At 34.5% G+C, this 23,627-nt stretch overlaps 2 protein-coding genes across 3 annotated transcripts; both read right to left on the reverse strand.

Annotated features, from left to right (window-relative positions):
* Positions 1–11,777: 11,777 nt before the first annotated feature.
* Positions 11,778–15,412, reverse strand: LOC133523321 (lipase member H-like). 2 transcript variants are annotated; one of them, XM_061858833.1, is made up of 3 exons: positions 13,125–15,412; positions 12,602–12,896; positions 11,778–12,534 (listed from the first exon to the last, which is right to left on the reverse strand). In XM_061858833.1, exons 1-3 carry the CDS (start codon positions 13,321–13,323, stop codon positions 11,913–11,915), a joined length of 1,116 nt encoding a protein of 371 aa, XP_061714817.1. In that variant the 5' UTR covers positions 13,324–15,412; the 3' UTR covers positions 11,778–11,912. The 2 variants fall into 2 exon arrangements, with proteins under 2 accessions (XP_061714817.1, XP_061714818.1); XM_061858834.1 differs by lacking the exon at positions 13,125–15,412 and having other exon boundaries at positions 12,602–13,027.
* Positions 15,413–18,840: 3,428 nt separating this feature from the next.
* LOC133523324 (lipase member H-like) lies at positions 18,841–22,501 on the reverse strand. Its single transcript, XM_061858838.1, has 3 exons — positions 22,341–22,501; positions 21,563–21,854; positions 18,841–20,007 (listed from the first exon to the last, which is right to left on the reverse strand). The coding sequence occupies exons 1-3, from the start codon at positions 22,441–22,443 to the stop codon at positions 19,299–19,301; spliced, it is 1,104 nt and encodes a 367-aa protein (XP_061714822.1). The 5' UTR covers positions 22,444–22,501; the 3' UTR covers positions 18,841–19,298.
* Between the last annotated feature and the right edge of the window lie 1,126 nt (positions 22,502–23,627).

Raw genomic sequence — 23,627 nt, forward strand, 5'->3', positions numbered from 1 at the left:
GGCGCTAGTGCACTTCAAATATTCGCAAAAACGGCCTAAGTTACTAGGTCGCAAAGAGAAGCATGGTATTCAAACCTGTCATCGATTAGCCTAAAAAGCAAAACAGTCCGACACAGATAATTTTATTACCAGTTAGATTTCAAAATTTCGTTGCATTTGGTTATATTTTGGAGGAGGAAACAGTCGAGTACGAAACATCGTTTTTGAGATTTTTACACAGGATATTTCGCGTAACAAGTTTTAGGAGCCGCTTCCATAAGTGAAACGGATATATTAGCCTAAAATATTTAAATCCCAGCTCCCGTATCCTCTTAAAGGAAATCCTCATTATTTGCAATGATTCATGCACTGTTTAAGCTAGGGCTCTCAATGCCATGAAACCATGTGTTCTTGGTAAATAAGTGACGAAGATTAGTTGAGTGTATTTTAAAGTTCTGCAAGTTGTCAGCAACAGTCATATCCATATTAAAATCGGATAAAGAGGGCGTTGTGGGACGTCAACAAATTTAAAAAAGCGGCTAAGTGCGAGTCGGACTCGCTCATGAAGGGTTCCGTACCATTTATGACGTATTAAAAAAACTACTTACTAGATCTGGTTCAAACAAATTTTCCGTGGAAGTTTGCATGGTAATGTATATCATATATTTGTTTTAGATTTTTCATTCTTTTATTTTAGAAGTTACAGGGGGGGGGACACATTTTTTCACTTTGGAAGTGGCTCTCGCGCAAACTATTCAGTTTAGAAAAAAACGATATTAGAAACCTAAATATCATTTTTGAAGACCTATCCATAGATACCCCACACGTATGGGTTTGATGTTTTTTTTTAATTTTATGATGTATTAAAAAAAAACTACTTACTAGATCTCGTTCAAACCAATTTTCGGTGGACGTTTGCATGGAAATGTATATCATATATTTTTTTTAGATTTTTCATTCTGTTATTTTAGAAGTTACGGGGGGGGGGGGGGGACACATTTTTTCACTTTAGAAGTGTCTCTCGCGCAAACTATTCAGCTTAGAAAAAAATGATATTTGAAGCCTAAATATAATTTTTGAAGACCTATCCCTAGATACCCCACACGTATGGGTTTGATGAAAAAAGATTTTTTGAGTTTCAGTTCTAAGTATGGGAAACCCCCAAAATTTATTGTTTTTTTTTCTATTTTTGTGTAAACATCTTAATGCGGTTCATAGAATACATCTACTTACCAAGTTTGAACAGTATAGCTCTTATAGTTTCGGAAAAAAGTGGCTGTGCCATAATCGGACAGACAGACGGATATGACGAATCTTTAAGGGTTCCGTTTTTTGCCATTTGGCTACGGAACCCTAAAAAGAAATTCAAAATTAAAACATATCCTGCGAGTAGGCCCCAATGGCCCCAATGGCTTTTTGATCCCGGTCTGAATATTCTCATGGACGTTTGATATAATTTTGTTTATGACAATTCAGTCGACTTCTTCACAAACAAAATTTCAATTCAATACAATACTTAATTTCCAAGAATATGCATACAATGTTCGTTAGGAGATGGTATGAGGTCAGCATATTTTACCGGCATATGCTTTGGCGTAGAAATATTTACATAACCATTTATATGAGGAGTTAAATCACTTCGCTTTTTAAATATTCTCACAAATCCCGCTGCACTTATTGGATCACTTTAATTTAGAAATATAACTACGACCGTGGCTGGTTTGGTTTAATATTTTTTTAACTGGTTATAAACTTGCGAAAAACTGCAATGCCAAAGAAGTAATCAGCGAACGTTGGAGTCCGGCCGACCTTTTAGTATATTTGACAAATCCAAGTTTGAGGCTATTAAATCAATACATGACTTTTTTCGGGTTGGCGACTTTACATGAATGTTCAATCCAAATTTCGTTACCAGAGAACTTAGTTCTTTTGTTTGATTAATTTTTTTTTAAACATCGATATTCCAATCTCCGCAAAATATCATTTTTTTATTCTTTTTACGTACAAGACTATTTACCAATTGTTTTAACTTATAGATAAATAGCCCTATGTTATGATCAGGTATTCTATATATGCATACTATTATTAAATTAAAATCAGTTAATTCGACACCAAAACATCCAAAGTAGCATGGGGCCCAGCGTACGCCAGTCCAAGGGACGCATTTATGCGTTAGAGGGAGCAAATGATATTGCTATTTCATTCCACCGCATAGCTTCGTCCCTTAGACTGGCCTACGCTGGGCCATCGTGTAGAGGAGCCCTTAGTGGTATTTATTCTAGACCGAGCTTTAGACACCAACCACCTTGCCGTTGGTATTTTCTTGAAAAGAATAATGCTAAATGGCATTGGATATTTTCAAGATACATTCAGATCCATGTTTCATAAAAGTTTCAGTAATACAAATGTAATCTATTTCACAATCATTATTTTCAATCTGTTTAGTGAGTTCTGACATAGTTATTTCGAATAATTAGTTTTTATTGAGTATTCCTGCCACATGTTGATGAAACAGTTGCAGAATTCGGAAATGTGTTGCGGCACTCTCGAAAAAACTCCTCCTCGGGCACTTCAACCTCGTCGATCATTTCAACGGTTCCGGGTACGAATCTTGGTGACGTCGGTTTTGTGACATAGGTGATTATCATATTTAAATTACTTGACGTTTGTTTTTTCTGTATTATAAATTTTTCGTAAACTCAGAGTATAAAGGTTCAAATAAACGAAGGTACAATAAATAATACAAGATATTCCGGAACTATAAACCGCTATGGCGTGTATTTGTGAATTTAAATAGTTAGTGGTTGAGGTTGTCAAAACCTGTTGCGAATTACATCATTTGTTAACAGGCGAGAAAGTCTGCGTCATGTTGATTACGAACTAAGGATTGATTGATGACTTGATTGACTTGTTTATTTATTAATTTTGATATATTTATTTTTTTACAGTACATATGGGGCTACTTTATAGCACTAGTGCGAGAAGTAGCATATTACGTTACTGTGTCGAACATTTAAAGGGCCATATGTACTGTAAAACGTTGTACGATACATGTGCGAATAGGTAATTCGCAACTCGTGTCGATTTAAAACACTCCCTTCGGTCGTGTTTTAATTTATCGCCACTCGTTTCGAATTTCCTATTTTTCGCACTTGTATCGTAATGTACTATTTGTTGAATTAAGAAATGTTTTATTTTATAACCTATAAAACTTAAAATCTAAATCTAAAAATAAATAAAACTAATCTTAAAATAGATAATTAAAAACTATCCCCCTGCGGCATGGTGCCGTAGATGCTGGCAGCATTTCCTCGTTGTATCGTAATACTTATTCTCTGTGCGAGGAAGCTGCCAGCTCTACGATCACCAGTGGCGTCTGCTATTATTTTTAGCTAAATCCTTGAATAGTGTAGACGCGTTCGGACCCCACGGGCCAAGGGTCTCGACGCCAAAAGGTGCGAAATCGTATTCGGGGCCGAGATCCCTATATTTGATCTTTTTTTAGGGTTCCGTAGCCAAATGGCAAAAAACGGAACCCTTATAGATTCGTCATGTCCGTCTGTCTGTTCGATTATGCCACAGCCACTTTTTTCCGAAACTATAAGAGCTTTACTGTTCAAACTTCGTAAGTAGATGTATTCTATGAACCGCATTAAGATTTTCACACATAAATAGAAAAAAAAAACACAATAAATTTTGGGGGTTCCCCATACTTAGAACTGAAACTCAAAAAAATCTTTTTTCATCAAACCCATACGTGTGGGGTATCTATGGGTAGGTCTTCAAAAATGATATTTAGGTTTCTAATATCATTTTTTCTAAACTGAATAGTTTGCGCGAGAGACACTTCATAGGTGATAAAATGTGTCCCCCCCCCCTGTAACTTCTAAAATAAGAGAATAATAAACCTAAAAAAAATATATGATGTACATTACCATGCAAACTTCCACCGAAAATTGGTTTGAACGAGATCTAGTAAGTAGTTTTTTTTTAATACGTCAAAAATAAAAATATTTTTTTTTTCATCAAGCCCATATGTGTGGGGTATCTATGGATAGGTCTTCAAAAATGATATTTAGGTTTCTAATATAATTTTTTCTAAACTGAATAGTTTGCGCGAGAGACACTTCCAAAGTGGTAAAATGTGTGTCCCCCCCCCCTGTAACTTCTAAAATAACAAAATGAAAAATCTAAAAAAAATATATGATATACATTACCATGCAAACTTCCACCGAAAATTGGTTTGAACGAGATCTAGTAAGTAGTTTTTTTTATTACGTCATAAATGGTACGGAACCCTTCATGGGCGAGTCCGACTCGCACTTGGCCGCTTTTTTATTTATTTTGGCGCTTTTTTCTACTGACGTAAATCGCTTGATAGACTTTAGTTTACTCACGAATTATACCAGGTTACCTCGATTAAAACACGTGAGATCGATTAATTATACAGAAAAAACAGGTTTGCTACTCATGGAAGAATGTAGATTACCTAACCTAATCAGGTTTCGAAGTAAAAAAACCGGCCAAGTGCGAGTCCGACTCGCGCACCGAGGGTTCCGTACAAACCTGTAGGTATATAAGTAAAAGTTCACCCATCACGACAATCGGTTCATATCAATTATTAAAAATATTTTTTATTATATGATGTTACTAAAAAATTACGGCTTTCGCAATTTTTGCCCGAGTCTGTATTTCCGCATGAGTACAATCTGAATCTCTTCAAGGCTAGAGTAAATAGGTATCTCATAGGTAAGCGTGCTCCACCATAGATCGCATCATCACTTACCATCAGGTGTGATCGTGGTCAAACGCCTGCCTATACTCCATTTAAAAAAAAATGTGCTATATGACGTTGCTTCGTACCAAATTTCAAGATTCTTAGTTCACGGGAAGTACCCTGTAGGTTTTGATTCCCTTGCGAGTGTCGAAAGTTTGCGGAAATTTGCGGTATAAACGGCTGTATCTTTTGATTGCGTTGGCTTAGAATTTTGATTTTTCACAGCTCCAAGGGACAGTAGACCTGAGTATTTGATATAAATTCTAGCTTGATACCTCCACGCGTTCATGAGTAAAAGGGCCTTGACAGACAGACAGACGGACGGATGGACAACAAAGTGATCCTATAAGGTTTCCGTTTTTTCCTTTAAGTATATAGGTACGGAACCCTAAAAAAGAAGTCAACTATAATTTTGCTCATAGCCGGAGAGCCCAAGGACGTTTCCCTGGTGAGTACAAGGAAAATATGACAAGGTTTATAAAACTGTCTTCAAAGTTTATAAAACTGTCTGTGTGGGTCCTAGCCTTACTGCTAAGGACATTGCTAAAATTATAAAATCAATGTCTGGAGGTAAATCCCCGGGATACGACGGTCTCTCTGTTGAGCACCTCCAACATGCTGATCCCCACATATCGAGAGTGTTGGCAATGTTTTATACCTTGTGTATCAGGCATTCTTATCTGCCAGATAATCTAATGCGGACGATCGTCGTACCTATTGTTAAAAACAGGACCGGAGACCTGGCAGATAGGAGTAACTACAGACCCATTTCGTTGGCAACAGTCATGGCAAAAATACTTGATAGTGTGCTTAACTCCCAGTTAAATAGCCATGTGAAACTGCATGATAACCAACTAGGTTTCCGACAATCTTTATCTACTGAGTCTGCGATCCTATGTCTTAAGCACACTGTCAGGTATTATGCCAAAAGTAAAACCCCGGTGGTGGCCTGTTTCCTTGACCTGTCTAAGGCTTTTGACCTGGTTTCCTATGATATACTGTGGAAGAAGCTGGAGAATACCAGTGTACCGCAGGAAACTATTAGAATATTTAAGTATTGGTATGGAAACCAGGTCAACTGCGTTAGATGGGCAGACGTGCTATCTGATGAGTACAGGTTGGAGTGCGGGGTGAGACAGGGGGGGTTGACTTCACCTACGCTCTTCAACCTGTATGTTAATGGACTAATCGAGGCGCTCAGTAGAACCCATGTCGGCTGTCATGTGGATGGAGTTTGTGTCAACAACATAAGCTATGCGGACGACATGGTGCTGCTGAGCGCGTCGGTGTGTGGGCTGCGTAAACTGTTGCGAATTTGCGAAACGTATGTCTCAAATCATGGTCTTAAATATAACGCAACCAAGAGTCAGTTCATGGTGTTTGAGTGCGGTCGCAAGAAGACAATGGATATTCCTGCTATTTGCCTCAATGGTACCCCCATAGATAGAGTGGACCATTTTAAGTACCTAGGCCATGTTCTCGCGACCGACCTCAAGGACGACCTGGATATGGAGAGGGAACGAAGGGCCCTGTCGGTCCGGGCGAATATGATCGCCCGCAGATTTGCAAGGTGCTCAAAAGAGGTTAAAGTCACACTGTTTAGGGCATTTTGCACTTCCCTCTACACTTGCAATTTGTGGGCACAGTATACGCAACGGGCATACGGGGCCCTTAGGGTCCAGTACAACAATGCGTTCCGGGTGCTGATGGGGCTGCCCCGTTTCTGTAGCGCATCAGGGATGTTCGTGACGGCGCGCGTGGACTGTTTTTATACTACCATGCGTTCACGCGCAGCATCCCTGGTGCGCCGGGTGCGTGGCAGTCCCAACAGCATCCTACGAATGATAGCGGATAGGGTCGACTGTCCCTACTTGTCGCACTGTGAGGGATTGCATTCCCCCATCAGTGTTGTTTTATTTTAAATTAGTGTTTGTTGTACCTACTAACCCCTTAGTTTGTAAGTTCTACTAATGAAAATATGTGTCCATGTGTTACATGTAATAAAAATATTCATTCATTCATTCATTCAAAACGGGTAGTCTGTCTCGCCGCGAGATACTGTCGCGCCAATCATGTGTTAGGCCTACTGAGTAGAAAAATTTCAATTTAGAATATATTTTAGAATATATTTCCCACCTGATTTTGAACTCTATATCAAATTGATAGGGTTCAATATTGCTGACACTCTTATGCCTTATGAAGAGTTAAGTTTCAATTGGAGTTTTCTACCAACGGTTGTCATGTTGGCTAAGCCCCCGATCAGGAACAAATATTCTACATTTAGATTGGGTTACTACCCAACCTACCTACTACCTACCTACCTAATAGTTCCTAAGGGTCAAAGTGGCCAAGTAAGTATCTACATTGTATACGCACTGAGTAACAGTATCATTATCGTCACCACCATATAATTAAATAGCAACAGCAGGTACAAGGAAATATCTGTTATTAAAAAAGTAAGGTGTTTAACTCAAACTCGGTATATTGGACATGGCATAGCACAGTGAAGGAGTTACTTACAGAATGTAATGAATCCATCAGGACTATGATATCCATTCAGGGATTGAGTAAAATCCACCGCAGTTACAGAAACTAACAGACATACTGCAAAGTATGTACATAAACACGATCTATAAAATTACATAATCACTTTATAGGTTTTTTTTTAAATATATCGAAATGTGTCGGAATTCTCTATCCTTGAATACATTGCTGCAGTAACGTGTTAAAAGTACAAAACTAGATAGTCAATATACATATTGAGGTGTATTAATTTTTTACACATATTTTTAATAATTTAAGGGCAAAACACAAACAGTGAGGAGATCAAGACGTATCGATAGAATTTTGGTGAGCAATATTTAAAATTTGGTAATTTTAGTGGCGTTACAATTAACTTAAAAATAGCTAATTTAGTAACTGACTAGTAGTTTTGTAGGAAGTTTTAATTTGAAGTTACATTTTATTCTAAGTTTCCTATAATTTAAGTATGTTTTTGTTTTTAATGAATTACCACTGACAATAGAATTGCTACACAAAGATATAAGAATATTTCCTGAACAATTTGCATACAGTAATTACAGTATGTAACAATGTATCCGTCATATTTATATATTCTAATCGTATTGCATCATTAACTCCTTTCATTTTCCAGGTAGTATGATTAGGACAATCGAGCGTCAAGGAGGCTTGGTTATTTTTTGCGCTTTAAAGGGTTAAAAGCGGCATTTACTATAATTTTACTCTTATCTTATTTTCTTATCATACATGCCTAAATAAAGGTTTACCAAAACTATGTTTCGTTGCTATGCATATTAAGTATATCGATAAAGTTATCGACATCATTAGGGATTCTGGTTTCTCGACCTTTTTTTTTTCTTGAGGCACGGGAATTCTCGACCAGGATTTCTCGAGTTTCTCGAGTATCACAAGGAATTTTGAAAGTTTCAAAAAACACCATGTAATTATTATTTTTTGTTTTATTATAAATCAGACGCATAGGAGTCGTTAGGTGAGATCAATAACTAGACATATGGTACCATAAATTGCACTTAATCAAAAATTCAAAAACAAACAAAAGAAACGTGTAGTTTTTTAGGTATTTTCAAAATGTAAACAACCCACAATATGGTATTTTATTAGGCAAGAATATTCAAGTCAATAAATTTAACTCGAATTGACAAACTTAAAGAAGATTTTACTCTTCTTCTTCCTCGCGTTGTCCCGGCATTTTGCCTCGGCTCATGGGAGCCTGGGGTCCGCTTGACAACTAATCCCAAGATTTCGCGTAGGCACTAGTTTTTACGAAAGCGACTGCCATCTGACCTTCCAACCCAGAGGGTAAACTAGGCCTTGTTGGGATTCTTTTATTATTATTTTATTTATTTTATTATTTATTTATTCATAAACAATATTTCCGTCCAACAATATATTCGTCCGGTTTCCTCACGATGTTTTACACGATGTTGTTTTTAAAGAAGATTTTACTACGTAATATAATTACTCAACGTAACATAAAGCGTAAATTGTGCTATTTTGCCAATAGGAATATATCAAGATGATTTTATTTATCAATAGCGTTTTTGTTTTGTAATATTTGTTATTACATGGCCCTATAGTTTCTGTTTTAACATTAGGAAGAATATACGCGATCTTGATTTTTCTTTTTATTAAAAATCACTTTAAAAAAATAAGTCGATGCAAATGTGTAACAATTATAAATCATATACGATTATTTAAATAATTTTGCTTTCATAAGTAAAAGTTACGAATTTATCAAAAGCGTTTTTCAATAAAAAACAGATTCAAGAGTCAAGACATTTTTTCTAATGCTAAAAAAGGAAGCATAGTAATGAAACGAGACTAATACTTTAGACTTCTGAGGGTAGCAGTTCAAAAGTTACAAAACATGAAAATCTGTTGAAGCCAGAACGATAGGGGATGGATCAAGGTACTTTTTTATTTGGTTGGTTAACTAATAAATGTTTAAGTACCTGAAAACGTAAAAAAAAAACATTTTCTTAATATTTATTTACCTACTTAAAGAAGTACACTATAGACACATGACGTGTTATACGCATGTTTTCTTTTTACTTATAACAAGAGATTTATTTCTCGAGTTCTTGAGGCATTTAGTTTTTTTTTCCGCCTCGCCGAAGGACAAATTTCTCGAGATTTCTCGCCTCAAAAATTCTCAAGCAGAAACCCTAGACATCATTGTCATACCCGCACTAGCAAGTTTTCTGAAAATCGGTATTTTTTAGGATATTTTTTGTCCATAAGTAGGTTTTTCGTTTAAAATGTAAATAAATCGTGTCATTGGTTTAAACCCATTTTTTAGGAAAGTCATGCAAGTAGTATCTAGTAAAGTAACTACTTAACTAAAATAGTTTTTAGCATAATTATTATATTTAAACATATTTAAAAATTTAAGAAAAAAAAACTAGAACGCTTTATAAGTTTGTTGTGCTACAGTTAAAAATATATACTTAATAATTATGTAGAGTTAAATCGAAAATTAACCATCAAGGTAATTGAGAAAATAGTAAAATAAAAATATGGAACGTGAATATTTGGATTTAGTTTTGTGTTAAGATTTTATCAAACATTGAGCCAGTCAACATTTTACTAAAAATTGTATTATTATAGGCCGTTCTGTTAGAACCCAATGTTTCATATTCATTATTTACATACTATTTCTTTATTATATAAATACTTATACATTTTAATTTTACGGGTAATTTATGCATTCTGAAATATTTTAAAATACGCAAATCATTATTCAATCATTTGCATTTAAAAATGTGATTTTATTTAAAAAATATTTACTGTATATACAAGAGTTAATTTATAACTATCGTAAACTAATATATACATAGGTACTTGACTGTTTGACATAGTCGTTATTACATACAAATTATACATAAATGAATGTACGGAAAAAATCTCTGTAAAAAATTCAGGGTTAAGAGTATTAAATATCAAATATTATTTCTACACATAAAAATTTAAAGATTTTTAAGGAGTCTCATTCATTCCTATGAGTAAATTAAATTAAGTATATGATCTTAAAAGATATGAGAATGTGTACTTAAAAATATCAGGAACATCAATTTCATGTGTGCCGATTTTCTTGGTTTTATCGATAACTGTAGGCTTTTTAAGGCCTTTCTTTCCCAACGCAACGCAAAGGCCACCTGTTTGACGTACGGAGATAATAAATGCCAGGTTTGCTTCTGTCAGTAAAAGGGCTCATTGTGTTCGTCACCATTGGCTGTATATCGTAGCAATCACCATCTCTGGCTTGCTCCACTATATCACATCGTACTGCTATGAAAGCTTCTGGGTATACTACAGCTGCCCACCAAATGGCAAAAGACCTGGCATGACTGCATATGGAGTCGCAAGGGAACCAATCAAAATGACCGAGCTGGTACGCCCCGCCGTTGACATAGAAAGTCACATGGGAGAAAGGCTTATGCTTGATAAGTCCATAGTCGTTAAAACAGTGGTAACGAAATCAGCGTCAGACTTGTCTAATCTTTCGTCTGGTCCTAGATGGCGAAAGCAAGGGCCGGCAGGATCCAGTGAGACGAGTGAGGAAATATTCCGTCCGGTGATCCGTCTGTAGTTCTTGGCTATGAAGCTCAAAGTGTGTGCGCCGAGACTCATGCCTGTAATTTATAGTTTTTTTTGGGTCAAGACCATGTTCCGTCAGCTTGACCAGCATTTCAGCTGCATGCTTACCAACGCCTCGGGCTAGTCGTGCAGCACTGAAAACAATAAGTTTGTGTAGAATTTTACTACTATGCAGAAAACCAATCAAAGGCGGCCTACTCCCGTCTTCTTGCTGCCTGAGGGGATAACAACCATTACATTTTATTTTGTGTTTTCTTAATTAGGTATATCTCAAACACCATCTGAAGTAACATCCAAAAAAATTCGCTTGAAAAAATCAGTCCAAGATAGTCAGCATTATTTTATGAATATTGACGTATGAGGATATTAGTTCTTTAACCTTCTAGCCCTGCACGAACCTTAACAAATTTAACTGAAACATTTACTTAAGTATTTCATTTCTATTTTCCTCCTTCCATAATTTTTATGTTCCTCCATTTGTACAGAAAACAATAATTATGTCCTTTGAAGGAAAAACTCTAACATACGTGTATTGTTAGAAAAAAGTATATCCACCCAAGGGTCGGAAATGCCTATGAAAGGTGAACTTTCCGAAAAGTAGATGAAATAGTAGTTTAACAACTTGTATTTAAGGTCACCTTTCCACAGTAGGTATCATATACATATTATATTTGACATATTGTTTTTCTACTCAAGTAAAAAAAAATAGACACCTACTTAAACTAGCATTATCTACTAAAAATTAGATTTAATAATATTTTTAATACGCGTAACGTGAATGAAATAACTCACTATTTTTTTAATAAACGCATTTTTTATTTTACAAGGGAAAGTAATAAATAAATGCATTTTATTCGATCAAGGAAAGAATACAACATTTATATTTTAACAATATTTATTAAATTGTTAACACAAAATTTCTCTTAGGCGAAAGATGATTATGATATAAGGTGGAAGATCTGCAACTCTCTAAGCTTCTGCTGTTTTACTATATGTTAATGATTAGCTTTATCGCAATTTAAGCTTTCTTCAAGCCTCTTCTTCCCAAAGCATAAGGCCATCTGTTAGCTGTACGAAGATAATAAATTCCCGGTTTGTCCTTATTAGTCACTGGGCCCATTACGTTTGTCACCATTGGCTGCAAATCGTAACAGTCACCATCTCTAGCTTGCTGGACAGTATCACATCGCACAGCTATAAAAGCATCAGGATATACCACAGCAGCCCACCAAACAAAATATGCCCTAGAATGACTACACAAAGCATCACAGGGGAGCCACGCTATATCACCTATTTGGTATGCTCCCCCATTCACATAGAAAGTTACATGAGCGAAATGAGCAGATATGCCTGATATGTCCATGGTTGTAACAACGCTGACAACGAAATCAGCGTCAGATTTATCTAATCTCTCATCTGGCCCGCGATGTCTGAAGCATGGTCCAGCACCATCTAGTGCTGTTAGTAACGAAATGTTCTGTCCAGTCATTAATCTGTAGTGCTTAGCTGCGAAGCCCATAGTGTGTGCTCCGAGGCTCATGCCAGTAATCTCAAGTTTTTTCGGGTCGAGACCATGGTTTGTTAACTTGACTAGCATTTCTGCAACATGCTTACCAACAGCGCGTGATAACCGGACTGCACTGAAAACAATAAGTTATAGTTAAAAATTTCAAAAAAAATCTTTTCTGTTTCCAGTTAGATACGTACTGAGGATAATATCTTGCGGTGAACTCAATAGTTTCCAGAGAAATCACATTATATCCTCTAGCCTTGTAGTCATAGCCCACATTTCGTCCAGTGTTCCACGCATTGGCTTCCATATATCCTCCGATATAAAGCCATGTTTTCTTCTTAAAGTCCATGTCAGAATTCTTCGCCAGCTCGTTCATCCCGTAGTAGTTGTAATGCCCTGTAAAACCTGCATGATTTTCGCCAACAACTGACATATAGAGTTTTTTCAAAGTTTTTGGTTTTATGATTGCTGGTTTCCATGATCCGGGACCTGAGGTTAGAATTATGATTAATTATATTCGACTACATTTTAACAATTACAACAAGTGAAAGATTTACACTGTTGGCTTACAAAATAACAATTTATAATTTATTTTTCAGCTGAAATACCTCAGTGACTTTTATAATCACCTTACCTGTATGTGGTAACTAAAATTTGTTTATTCGTTTGCTATTTAGGAAACCTCTATAAAACCGATTTCATGGAATAAAAACTTACATTCTGAAAGTAATCCCGTAGGATAGCCTTCGTCATTCCTGCTGTATTCTACTGCGTTAACAAAAACAACACAAAACACCACAGTGTTTGTAAGTTTTAACATAATAATCTCAGCAATCTCACGAGTATTTGCTACGTAAGTTTTCCATGCACTTGAATATATTATGTTGATTTTTATTTTGCTGTAGATTTTTTTCATCAGATTTTGATAACATTTGGTAAGTTTGAAGAGCGTCTCATTCTGGGCGTACAAAATACGAAATCCCAATTTAAGACAAAAAAAGAATTCCGTCGATATACAAAAACTCTGAGGAACTTTTTTTAAGACATGGCGCTTTCGTACGTATATTGTATTGATTAGGAAGCTTTATCTATTTACCAAATTTTATCAAAATCTGACAAAAAAATGAGAACAAAATAGAAATCGGCTCACATGGTGACACTATACAAAACTTATTTTAAAATCTGTTATTAATACCACTTTACATTCTAGGATGGTAGGTACCTCAATAACATTTTGTTTTGTTTCGGTACAGGTTTTAGTACAAGCATTTATGAATTTCATTATTTATATGTCACAATGGAGTACAGAATTCCTTAAGAACAGAAACGTAGATCGATTGATGAGTACATATAATATTTGACATAAAATATGGTTTTTAGGAAACGTGGGATTTTATTCTTTTATCATTAATTCATTTTATTTGTTTTTATCAAAAAATGAGGAATAATATTTTACTGGATCCTATAAGCGCTGGTTTTCATTATTTATTTCATAAATTGAAAATAATTGTATAATTATACAAAAATATACACAGGAATGAAATCAGAGAGAAATAAGACATTTAATTCATTAATAATATCAACCAATTATATAATTTAGCAAAAAAAAAACAATTGCAACAAAACTATTAAAATTGATATGTCCTGTATGAATTTTGAAGTCGGAAATCAATTCCCTCCTTTCTAAAAATATTTTTAAATTAATATATTTTACAGGATTCTTATAAATAAAAAATATAGTTACGTTTGTAATTTTTCGTATTACTTATTTATCTTTGGTATAAAACATTTGACATTTGAACCCTCTCAAACACTTATTTTACTCGAGGTGCCTTCAGGTGCAAATTTGTATAAAGTCACCTTTCTATTGTATTAACATTGGATGCGATAGGTATCAAATCCATGGTTACTGCTGTAGTCATTGGTTATTTTTTCTGTAGATCTTATGTAAATGAACTTTAACTAGCTATATTTTTTTTATTAACTATATGATATTAACGAAATGGAATGGCATAATTACTGGGCTATCGAATGATATAGATATATTCAACCAGTAGACATTATTTATATTATTCGTTGGCACATTATTCACATACTTACCACACATAACACCTAAACACATAGTACCTAAATCGCATCTAAAGATAAAAAATTGTATCCACAAGCTATATAACCCATACCCACATATTTTGGGGTACCACAAGCATTTGAGTCTAAATATCCACCGTTTCACAAAACAGTCTTTCTCCTAAAGTCGATCCCAGGATTCTTTGCTAAGCTGTCTTTGCTTACTTATTTATTTATATTCATATATTTATTTTAAAAACATATTATGGCAACAAGGCCCATATTACAAATACCTTATAGACTACGATACATATATACATTTTATAAAATTAAAACTAAACACTATTTAGGCGCGAAAACGGCGTGGCTCCGTTGAATAGGCTGATCTTGTGCGGATTCGGCAGTTTAAAATAAATAAAAATAAAATAAAATTTATTTCGTGAAAAAAAAATCACGTATACAATTATTACAAGTGTTGAGCCCTCCTAGTAGGTATGAAGACACCTGTGTCAGGAGAACTCGCTCTTCCTGTTATGGTAAGTACATTTTGTTTTTTGTTTTTTTTTTTTTTAACCACTACTTTTATATAAAATGAACCCACTTATTGTATAAGATTACCTTACTTACTACTTACGTATGCTACTAAGTGTGTGTGTGTGTGTGTGTGTGTGTGTGTGTGTGTGTGTGTGTGTGTGTGTGTGTGTGTGTGTGTGTGTGTGTGTGTGTGTGTGTGTGTGTGTGTGTGTGTGTGTGTGTGTGTGTGTGTGTGTGTGTGTGTGTGCGTGTGTGTGTCCGTGGGTGTATTAATTGGTACATGACACTTAACCTGATGACAATTTGTATATATATTATATCAGTTTGCTCCGAAACCTCCGACACACGACACCCTTCGGCCAGAAGTCGGCGTATTGATAGTCCCCTGTAGGGTTTCTAGTTTCTCGACCAGGATTTCTCGAGTATCTCGAGAAATTTTGAAAGTCTCAAATTACATGATGTTATTTTTATTTTTTTGCTTTATTACAAATCAGATGCATAGGAGTCGTAGCTGAGATCAATAATCATACAAATGATAATTTTTTATTACCATAAATTGCACTTAATAATCAAAAATTCAACAACAAACATAAAAACTATAGGTGGAGGCGTGCGCGTCAGCGATGTAATATGCTATAGTGTTTTTCTTTAGGTATTTAACAAAATGTAAACAAACCACAATATAGTGTTTTATTAGGCAAGAATATTCAAGTGAATTAATTTTACTCGATGTGACAAACTTACAGAAGGTTTACTATGTAATATACTTACTCAAAAGTAAATTAGGTTTGTAATATTTGTTATTATATGGCCCTGTAATTCGCCTTTCTAGCATTAGAAATAAGATAAGCGATCTAATCTGGACGTGTCTTTTTATTGAAAAATACAGTTGAAAAATAATTCGAGGCAAATATGTCACAATTATAAATCATATTACACTTTACATTCACATTATTTTGCTTAAAAATTAATAGTTACTATTTTTTTAAGCGTTTCTATAAAAGACGCGACAAGACTGTTTACCTTTTTCTAATGCTGAAGGAAGCATAGTAATGAACCTTAAATTCTTTAGACATTTGAGGGAAGTAGTTCAAAAGTTACATAATATGAAAATCTGTTAAAGCCAGAACGATAGGGGACGGATCAAGGCAGTTTATTATTTGGTTGGTTAAATAGTTTACATTTATTTAACTACCTAAAGAAACAGTATAGACACATCACGTGTTATACGCGTGTTTTCTTTTTACTATAACAAGAGATTTATTTCTCGAGCTCTCGAGGCATTTAGTTATTTTTCCCGCCTCGGCGAAGGACGAATTTCTCGAGATTTCCCGCCTCGAGAATTCTCGAGCAGAAACCCTAGTCCCCTGCAGCGGTCGTGGCACGCGCACCACAAAAGAGTTGAAGTGCACATAGTGGCGTCATCGAAGCTGGAACAGTCTCAGCGTGTAGCCGGTCTTCTGGTGTACATACTCCACCACTTCAGCATCTCGCGCTATAATGCAAGCGCGATACGTACAGCGCCTTAATCAGTGTAGCAATCCGCAAGCCAGAATTAGCCGGATCGGCGGTACCACACTGAGTCTTATGAGGCGCTGTGCGCGCCTTCTTCTTACTTGATACCAGTGCCTCAATCCTCATCCACACTGGCAACAGGGAGCTTCTATTTGTGAGCCGCTCGCTCTTACACTAACCCGGTTTGATGTGACATATTTATGGTAGTAGTCATATGACCCTAGATGTTTGCGATTGTCTTCATATACTGATATATAAAGTTTTTTCAGTGTTTCTGGTTTGATAACGACTGCTTTAGACAAGCCTGGACCTAAGGACACCATGTTTGAAATTAATAAATCGTGTTCAGGTAATCATCAGAATCTTTCATATATACCTAACCAGTTCATTGCTCAATAAATTTACCTATGCATACAAAAAATGATCCATAATCTTATTTTACAAATGTTTAAACTTCTTACGTCCTGTCCTACCTACTTATAAAAACTTTTGAACGCAGAGCAAATTATAAAAAATTAGTACGTATCATCTTTCTTTTCAATAAAAACTAAAGCGTTACTTGTTGATATATATAATATATATTGAATACATATGGTTTTATTTTAAAAAGGTTACTTTCAATATAACTTGCAATGTGCTAACAATCGTTGGCGGTAACATTTGTCTATCCGAGAATATTTTACTGCCGTGGTTAATAATAATAATAATTCCCCGCTGCTGGCGGTACCCTAGGTTAGGTTTTTAAAAATGTGAATATATGTGTTTTGTATTGTTTTTAAATGTGTTTTATATTTTACTTTTACATCCATATTGTACCGGTGAAAGAAAGATTATTGTTGATTTTGGATTTCATACAATGAAAATAAAAAGACAGCGTCCTACGCCTAATTATCTAGAAAAGGAGAAAAAAGAGGTTGGTCACTGCACCCACCTTGACACATTTCAGATTTGCAATAGGATATTCGACTGTATTTAAAATAAATTATTTCACACCATGCATGAAATAACAATAAAAATTGTTATAAGTTTGCTTAAATGAGTTGAGAAGTACCCTTAATTTCTCATGGAATCCATCACCAGAACTCAAACTTGACTAAAATGTTCCTTGAAAACCTGCTTCATAAACATGCGAAGAGAACAAATTGCCAAACGTGAACTATGCGGCGTTGAAGAGTTCCATTCCGTTCATCATCAGCAGTTCCGCTTCATCAAATGTCACTTCTACAAATGTAAATGTTTGATTTGATGATGTAAATACTAAGATCTCTATATATATATGCCTTTAACATCTGAAGAGTTCCCTCGATTCCTCATGGACCCCATCGTCAGAACTCGAACTTGACAAAGAATTGTCTTTAATCTAATTTTCTTCACAAACTCAGCGAAGAGGACAAATCGCCGAACGTGAAATATGCGTCTTTGAAGAGTTCGATTCCGATCATCATCAGCAGTTCCACTTCATCAAATGTAACTTTTTAAATGTAAATGCTTGATTTGTTGATGGAAATACAAAAATCACTATATGTATGTTCTTCACGTTTAAATAGTTCCCTCGATTCCTCATGGATTCCATCATCAGAACTGAGTTTTGACAAAAACGGGACCAATATGTATATTAATTAATTATTTAATCAAAAAAAAAAATTAAAATAGGTTCAGAAATGACGGAGTTATGAAGTAACAAACATTAAAAAACATACCAACCGAATTGATAACCTCCTCCTTTTGAAATCTTGAAGTCGGTTAAAAACCTTATCACCTTAGAAGAAAGATGAATAATTATAATAATAAATTCTTTATTTCCAAGCACATGACCCCATAGGTGTTAGTGTACAAATTCGAAATTAGAATAGTTAAAACTAGGTATGTTAATATTTAGACTAAGATAGATTAAAATTAAAACTATAAGTAAAACAAGGAACACATAATATTTTTAAGCTAATCAATAAGATTTACTGCTGAACTCTTTACTTGGCCTAGCCAGTGAGTAAGAATCGGTTAAACACAAATCGGATGCAAAATTTGCCACTTTTAACATTTTCGCCCTTTGCCCTTATTTCCAAGTAAATATTAAGGCACATAAGTAAGTAACTAATAAACACTTTATTACACAATACACATTTATATTAAAACAATACATTACTTTATTGGGCAGTCGTTTAATGAAGAAAGTACAAGGTCGGTATTATCATTTTGAGAGAAATATTGTTGTTAAAAATGTCTATGATAAATTACATAATAAATATTAGAGATTTTTACCAAATTTATATTTTGTTTAGCTTTTTAAGCTATTAATAATTGACGTCCAAAATAAACAAGCAGACGAAATACTTCACAACATTCAATAAAAGAGTGTGAGGCTTGATTATTAATTTAGCATTAATAAATAGACAATATGTTTATTTTCTAGCAGAATGAAAATACTTTAATCGATATTTTAGAAATATTAATACTTTCACTTTTAAGTCGAAAAGACCTCTTCATTATTATTATTTTGGCTTCAGCCCCTGACTTTCTTTGTGCTATAAGGTTGCCAAGATGTTAAAGGCTAAGGCCTTTATATATATGATATACATGTAGTTGTATACATGATATAGGATGATATACATTTAAAATTGAATCTAACGGCATTTAATTTACTTATACGTTTTATGTCCACTGACCCAAGTTCCGTGCAAAAAATCACTTTACCTCCTATTCTGTACTCTCAAAGCAAAATTTGCTTTAAAAAAAGTGGTATTTCCTCATTTGTATATGTGACCATACGATTTGTACTTAATTATATAACTTCAAAAAGGAAGAGTGTATATACTTAAAAAAATCAGGAATATCTATTTGTTGAGACCTCGGCATGTACATTTCTATTCTCGGCTTCTTCAGACCTCTCTTTCCTAAAGCAAACGGCCATCTATTGGACGTCCGCAGGTAATAGATTCCTGTGTTGCTTCTATTAGTATAAGTATCCATTGTATTTGTGATAGGCTTTCCATCAAAGCAGTCTCCATCCTTAGCTTTCTGTACAGAATCACAACGAATTCCTATAAAATAACCAGGATACAACAAAGCTGACCACCAAAGGAAGTAAGATCTTACATGACTGCAAGAGAAATCGCAGGGGAGCCACCAATAATGGCCGTTTTGGAATTCGCCTCCATTGACGTAAAATATCACATGTCCGATGCGTATTGATATGCCTAAGCCATCCATGTTTGTGATGACCCCCATAACGAAGTCAGCATCAGATTTATCGAGTCTTTGATCCGGTGGAACATTCCTGAAGCAAGGTCCAGCAGGATCTAACGCAGTCAGGGTTGAGATATTCTGGCCGGTCATTTGTCGATAGTTCTTGGCTATGAAGCCCATGGTATGGCCACCCAGGCTAATGCCAACGAGTTCCAACTTTTTTGGGTCGAGACCATACTCTTTTAGAGTTACCAACATTTCTGCAACGTGTTTACCGATTGGGTGCATGTGGCGAACAGCGCTGAAACAGGCACGTTTTACATAAATTGACAAAAAAAACAAACATGTATATATTTAAATGCATAATGTATCCTTGATATACAATTAATATATACAATTGTACGGTATACAAGCAATTTATTTGTATTTTCATTTTTCATGCTTTGGAAGCGGGTCGTTGTTCTAAAAAGTGTGCAGAAAATGATACGTTTCTGGTCTAGAAAATGATAAATTTGGTAAATCGAGATTTTGAGTCTGGAGAAAGGCATTAAGATAGTTTTTATTTCAAAAATTGTCCGTTAAAGTTATGAAATAGGGTGTGATGGGAATTCAGTTTCTTTGCTGAAGCTGAATTTCTGAGGTAAATACTGTCTAATTTTAGGTTTGAAGTCATGTTGGATATCATTTTCAACTAAAACAAAGATGTAGATCATACCAAATTTTATCTAAATCGGTTCAGCGATTATTGATTCCCCATACAAACCACCCCACTTTTCACATCCTCAAAAGATGATTTTGGTTTTAAAAACTATGCTATGTCCTGTCCCGGGACTTAAAATATCTCTTTACCAAATTTCAACGAAATCGATTCAGCGGTTCAAGCGTGAAGGGGAGTTTAAACAAAAAAGTATTTTACAGTACATATGGGGCTACTTTATAGCACTAGTGCGAGAAGTAGCATATTACGTTACTGTGTCGAACATTTAAAGGGCCATATGTACTGTAAAACGTTGTACGATACATGTGCGAATAGGTAATTCGCAACTCGTGTCGATTTAAAACACTCCCTTCGGTCGTGTTTTAATTTATCGCCACTCGTTTCGAATTTCCTATTTTTCGCACTTGTATCGTAATGTACTATTTTGAATTTTTTTTTTTACTTCGGAATGGTGTCAATGTGATACCATAAATGAATTCAGCACCCCCGATCTATACGAAAACGATACCTACCAAACATGGCCTAGCAGCTTCACTGGTATCAAGATAACAATTGAGAGACCCAAATATACTTTCAAGAGAGGATATTTCGAAAATTATTCAAGATATCGAAAAACTTGACTGAATTATACTGGTAGCAAATTTAATCAGCTTTCTTTTGTGCAAGTAGTCTTGTCTCTAAGACGCATAGTTTCCAAGATATATTAAAAAACCCAAAAAATATGATCTTCAAATCCCCTCCCCCCCCCCCCCCCCCTCCCGGCTCAAGGGCTAGGGCCGGGAACTTTTGATATTTTCATCTCCTAACTAGTCAAAACAAAGTTACGAAGTCAAAAATTTTGTTCCAAGCATTTCCCTCTATACCCTTTTTTGAGCATTCGTTGCCTGACCTTCTCGCATTGTAAATGAAAAGTAGAGTAACTAACAGTCTCAGATTATTAACTACCTCGACAGAAATGGGTGCTTTTCATCCCTTGGTTAACAATCAACTATTTCACATATTTAAGTCATTATTTTACTTTTTAAGGTTCCATAATTGAACCGGAAGACTGATGAATATTTCAGTGTGAATTTCCAGTATGCGTAAAAAAACTGTAGATTTGTGTTATCGTTTCGACAGGCTTATACTTTATACTTACATAGGGTAAATTGTAGCTGTAAACTCTAATGTTTCCAGCACAAGTGCATTATATCCATTCTTCTTATACACTTGCCCCAAAAATCGTCCAGTCTGCCACGACGTCGAGTCCAAATACCCTCCAACATACATAAATGTCTTCTTGCTAAAGTCTATGTCAGGATTCTTGGCTAGATTATGCATATGGTAGTAGTTGTATGACCCTGTTATGTTTCCTTGTTTTCCGACCACGGAAATGATGAGATTCTTTAGACTTGAAGGCCGTACGATGGCTGGTTTTGATGCACCGGGGCCTAAGTGACACATAGGTATATAGATAGTATTTTTTAGAAAATTTTAGGTGCAAAAACTTGGGTCTTCAAGTAAATACAAGTATTATATAATATAATTATTAGAATTAATAATAAAAACTTTAAGTAAACTAAAACTAACATATGACTAAATAAAAGCTAATATAAAACTAAAATAAATCTAAAAATAGCTTCTGCAGCATATTACCGAAGACGCTGGATCTTCAAGAAGTTGATTTTTTTTACAATTAAGGGGCTATTTTCTATGACTTGATTAAACATCTTAACACTTAATAAGGAATTAGTAGAAATAACAATAATAAAATAAAATAATTAAACATGTTTTAGTTTCTTAATGCAACTAACAGGAATTGTAAAACTAATTTCTTTTTCCTAGTTTTCGTGATATTTATTTTCAAGTTACAGTGCATAGCTAAGTTATTTCGAGTAAGTTATTGTGAATAAAACATGATTAAGTACTTAACTTACAGTCTGGAATTAATCCTTCGGTAAGGCCTTCATCAACTCTTAAATATTCCACAGCACTCACAGAAACGAGCGAAATAATTACGATGTCGACAAATTTCCTCATTTTCCAAGTTGAAACTAGGTATCTTTTTATTTTTATTATTTGTGTTATTACATTTACAAGAAAATCTCATGAAATTGTTAATAAAAATCTATTCTTATTATAAATAAACGTATTTTTGTAACGAATATCAATACCATATAATTTGGTTTCGTTATTCTGACTTAGTAAATTTTTTTTTTAAATGTTATTTATATGAAGAAATGATTGGCTACCTAGTTTTTAAAACAAATCAAAACTTCTTTGTTTTGACGTTTGAATTAATTGATTTTTCTTTTTTGATGGGTTTAAAAACCTCATTTAAAACGTCACCTTTAATTAACTGTCATAACATAACTAAATAATAATGTTCGAAAGGTTAAAGTTGGTTAGTTATTACAATTTCACCGTATTTTTTTGTTTATTTATGTACAGTTGACAGCTGTTTGAAGACAATGACAGCTGTCAACAATGTTGAATGTTTTGTTGTTTAGACATATTTTTATTTTTGCACCTAAATAGTCAGGTAGGTATTTTTTAAAGAATAAAAAAATTACATTTCAAAAATGAATATGTCATTTATCTTTCATTAACTATTAATCAAGTCATAGTAAGCAGACATACGGCCCGATTCGGAGAATGATTAAGACACGTTTCATATCTTGGAAAGATCTTTAAAAGTTTGATAACTAAACGACATATCAAAATTGACGTTTATTCCGATTCCGCTGTAATCCCAATAAGATCTATCTACGATATTTCTAACGTCAAAGTTACATTGGTTGCCCGAATCGAGCCGCTTCTGTCGGTGGTCGTGTATATACACGATATCTAAATGAGAACTTATCTAAACCAGAACTTATTGTTATCGTATTTCATTCCTCGAATCGGGCTGATAGTAGATACAATTTATTTAATAAGTAACTATAATTAACATCACGCAATTAAAACTTATCTAATTGTGGCATCCAGAATAATAGTAAACTGACATCAGTTTTTTTTATAGCGTAGATTGTATTTGTTTAAATGTATATTATATGAAAAGTTGTAGATCCAGATAATGATAATGAACTTTAAATTATTAGAGTAAAAGATATACCTACAATAAAGTGATTTTCTTATTTAAAATTTATACCTTCACGAAGTTACCCAATACGAGTACAACCTTAGTTTACTCTAATTCTGGATACTTTTATAATTTATTTTGA

The sequence above is a fragment of the Cydia pomonella genome, chromosome 12 (genome assembly GCF_033807575.1).
Source record: "Cydia pomonella isolate Wapato2018A chromosome 12, ilCydPomo1, whole genome shotgun sequence".
Lineage (NCBI taxonomy): Eukaryota > Metazoa > Arthropoda > Insecta > Lepidoptera > Tortricidae > Cydia > Cydia pomonella.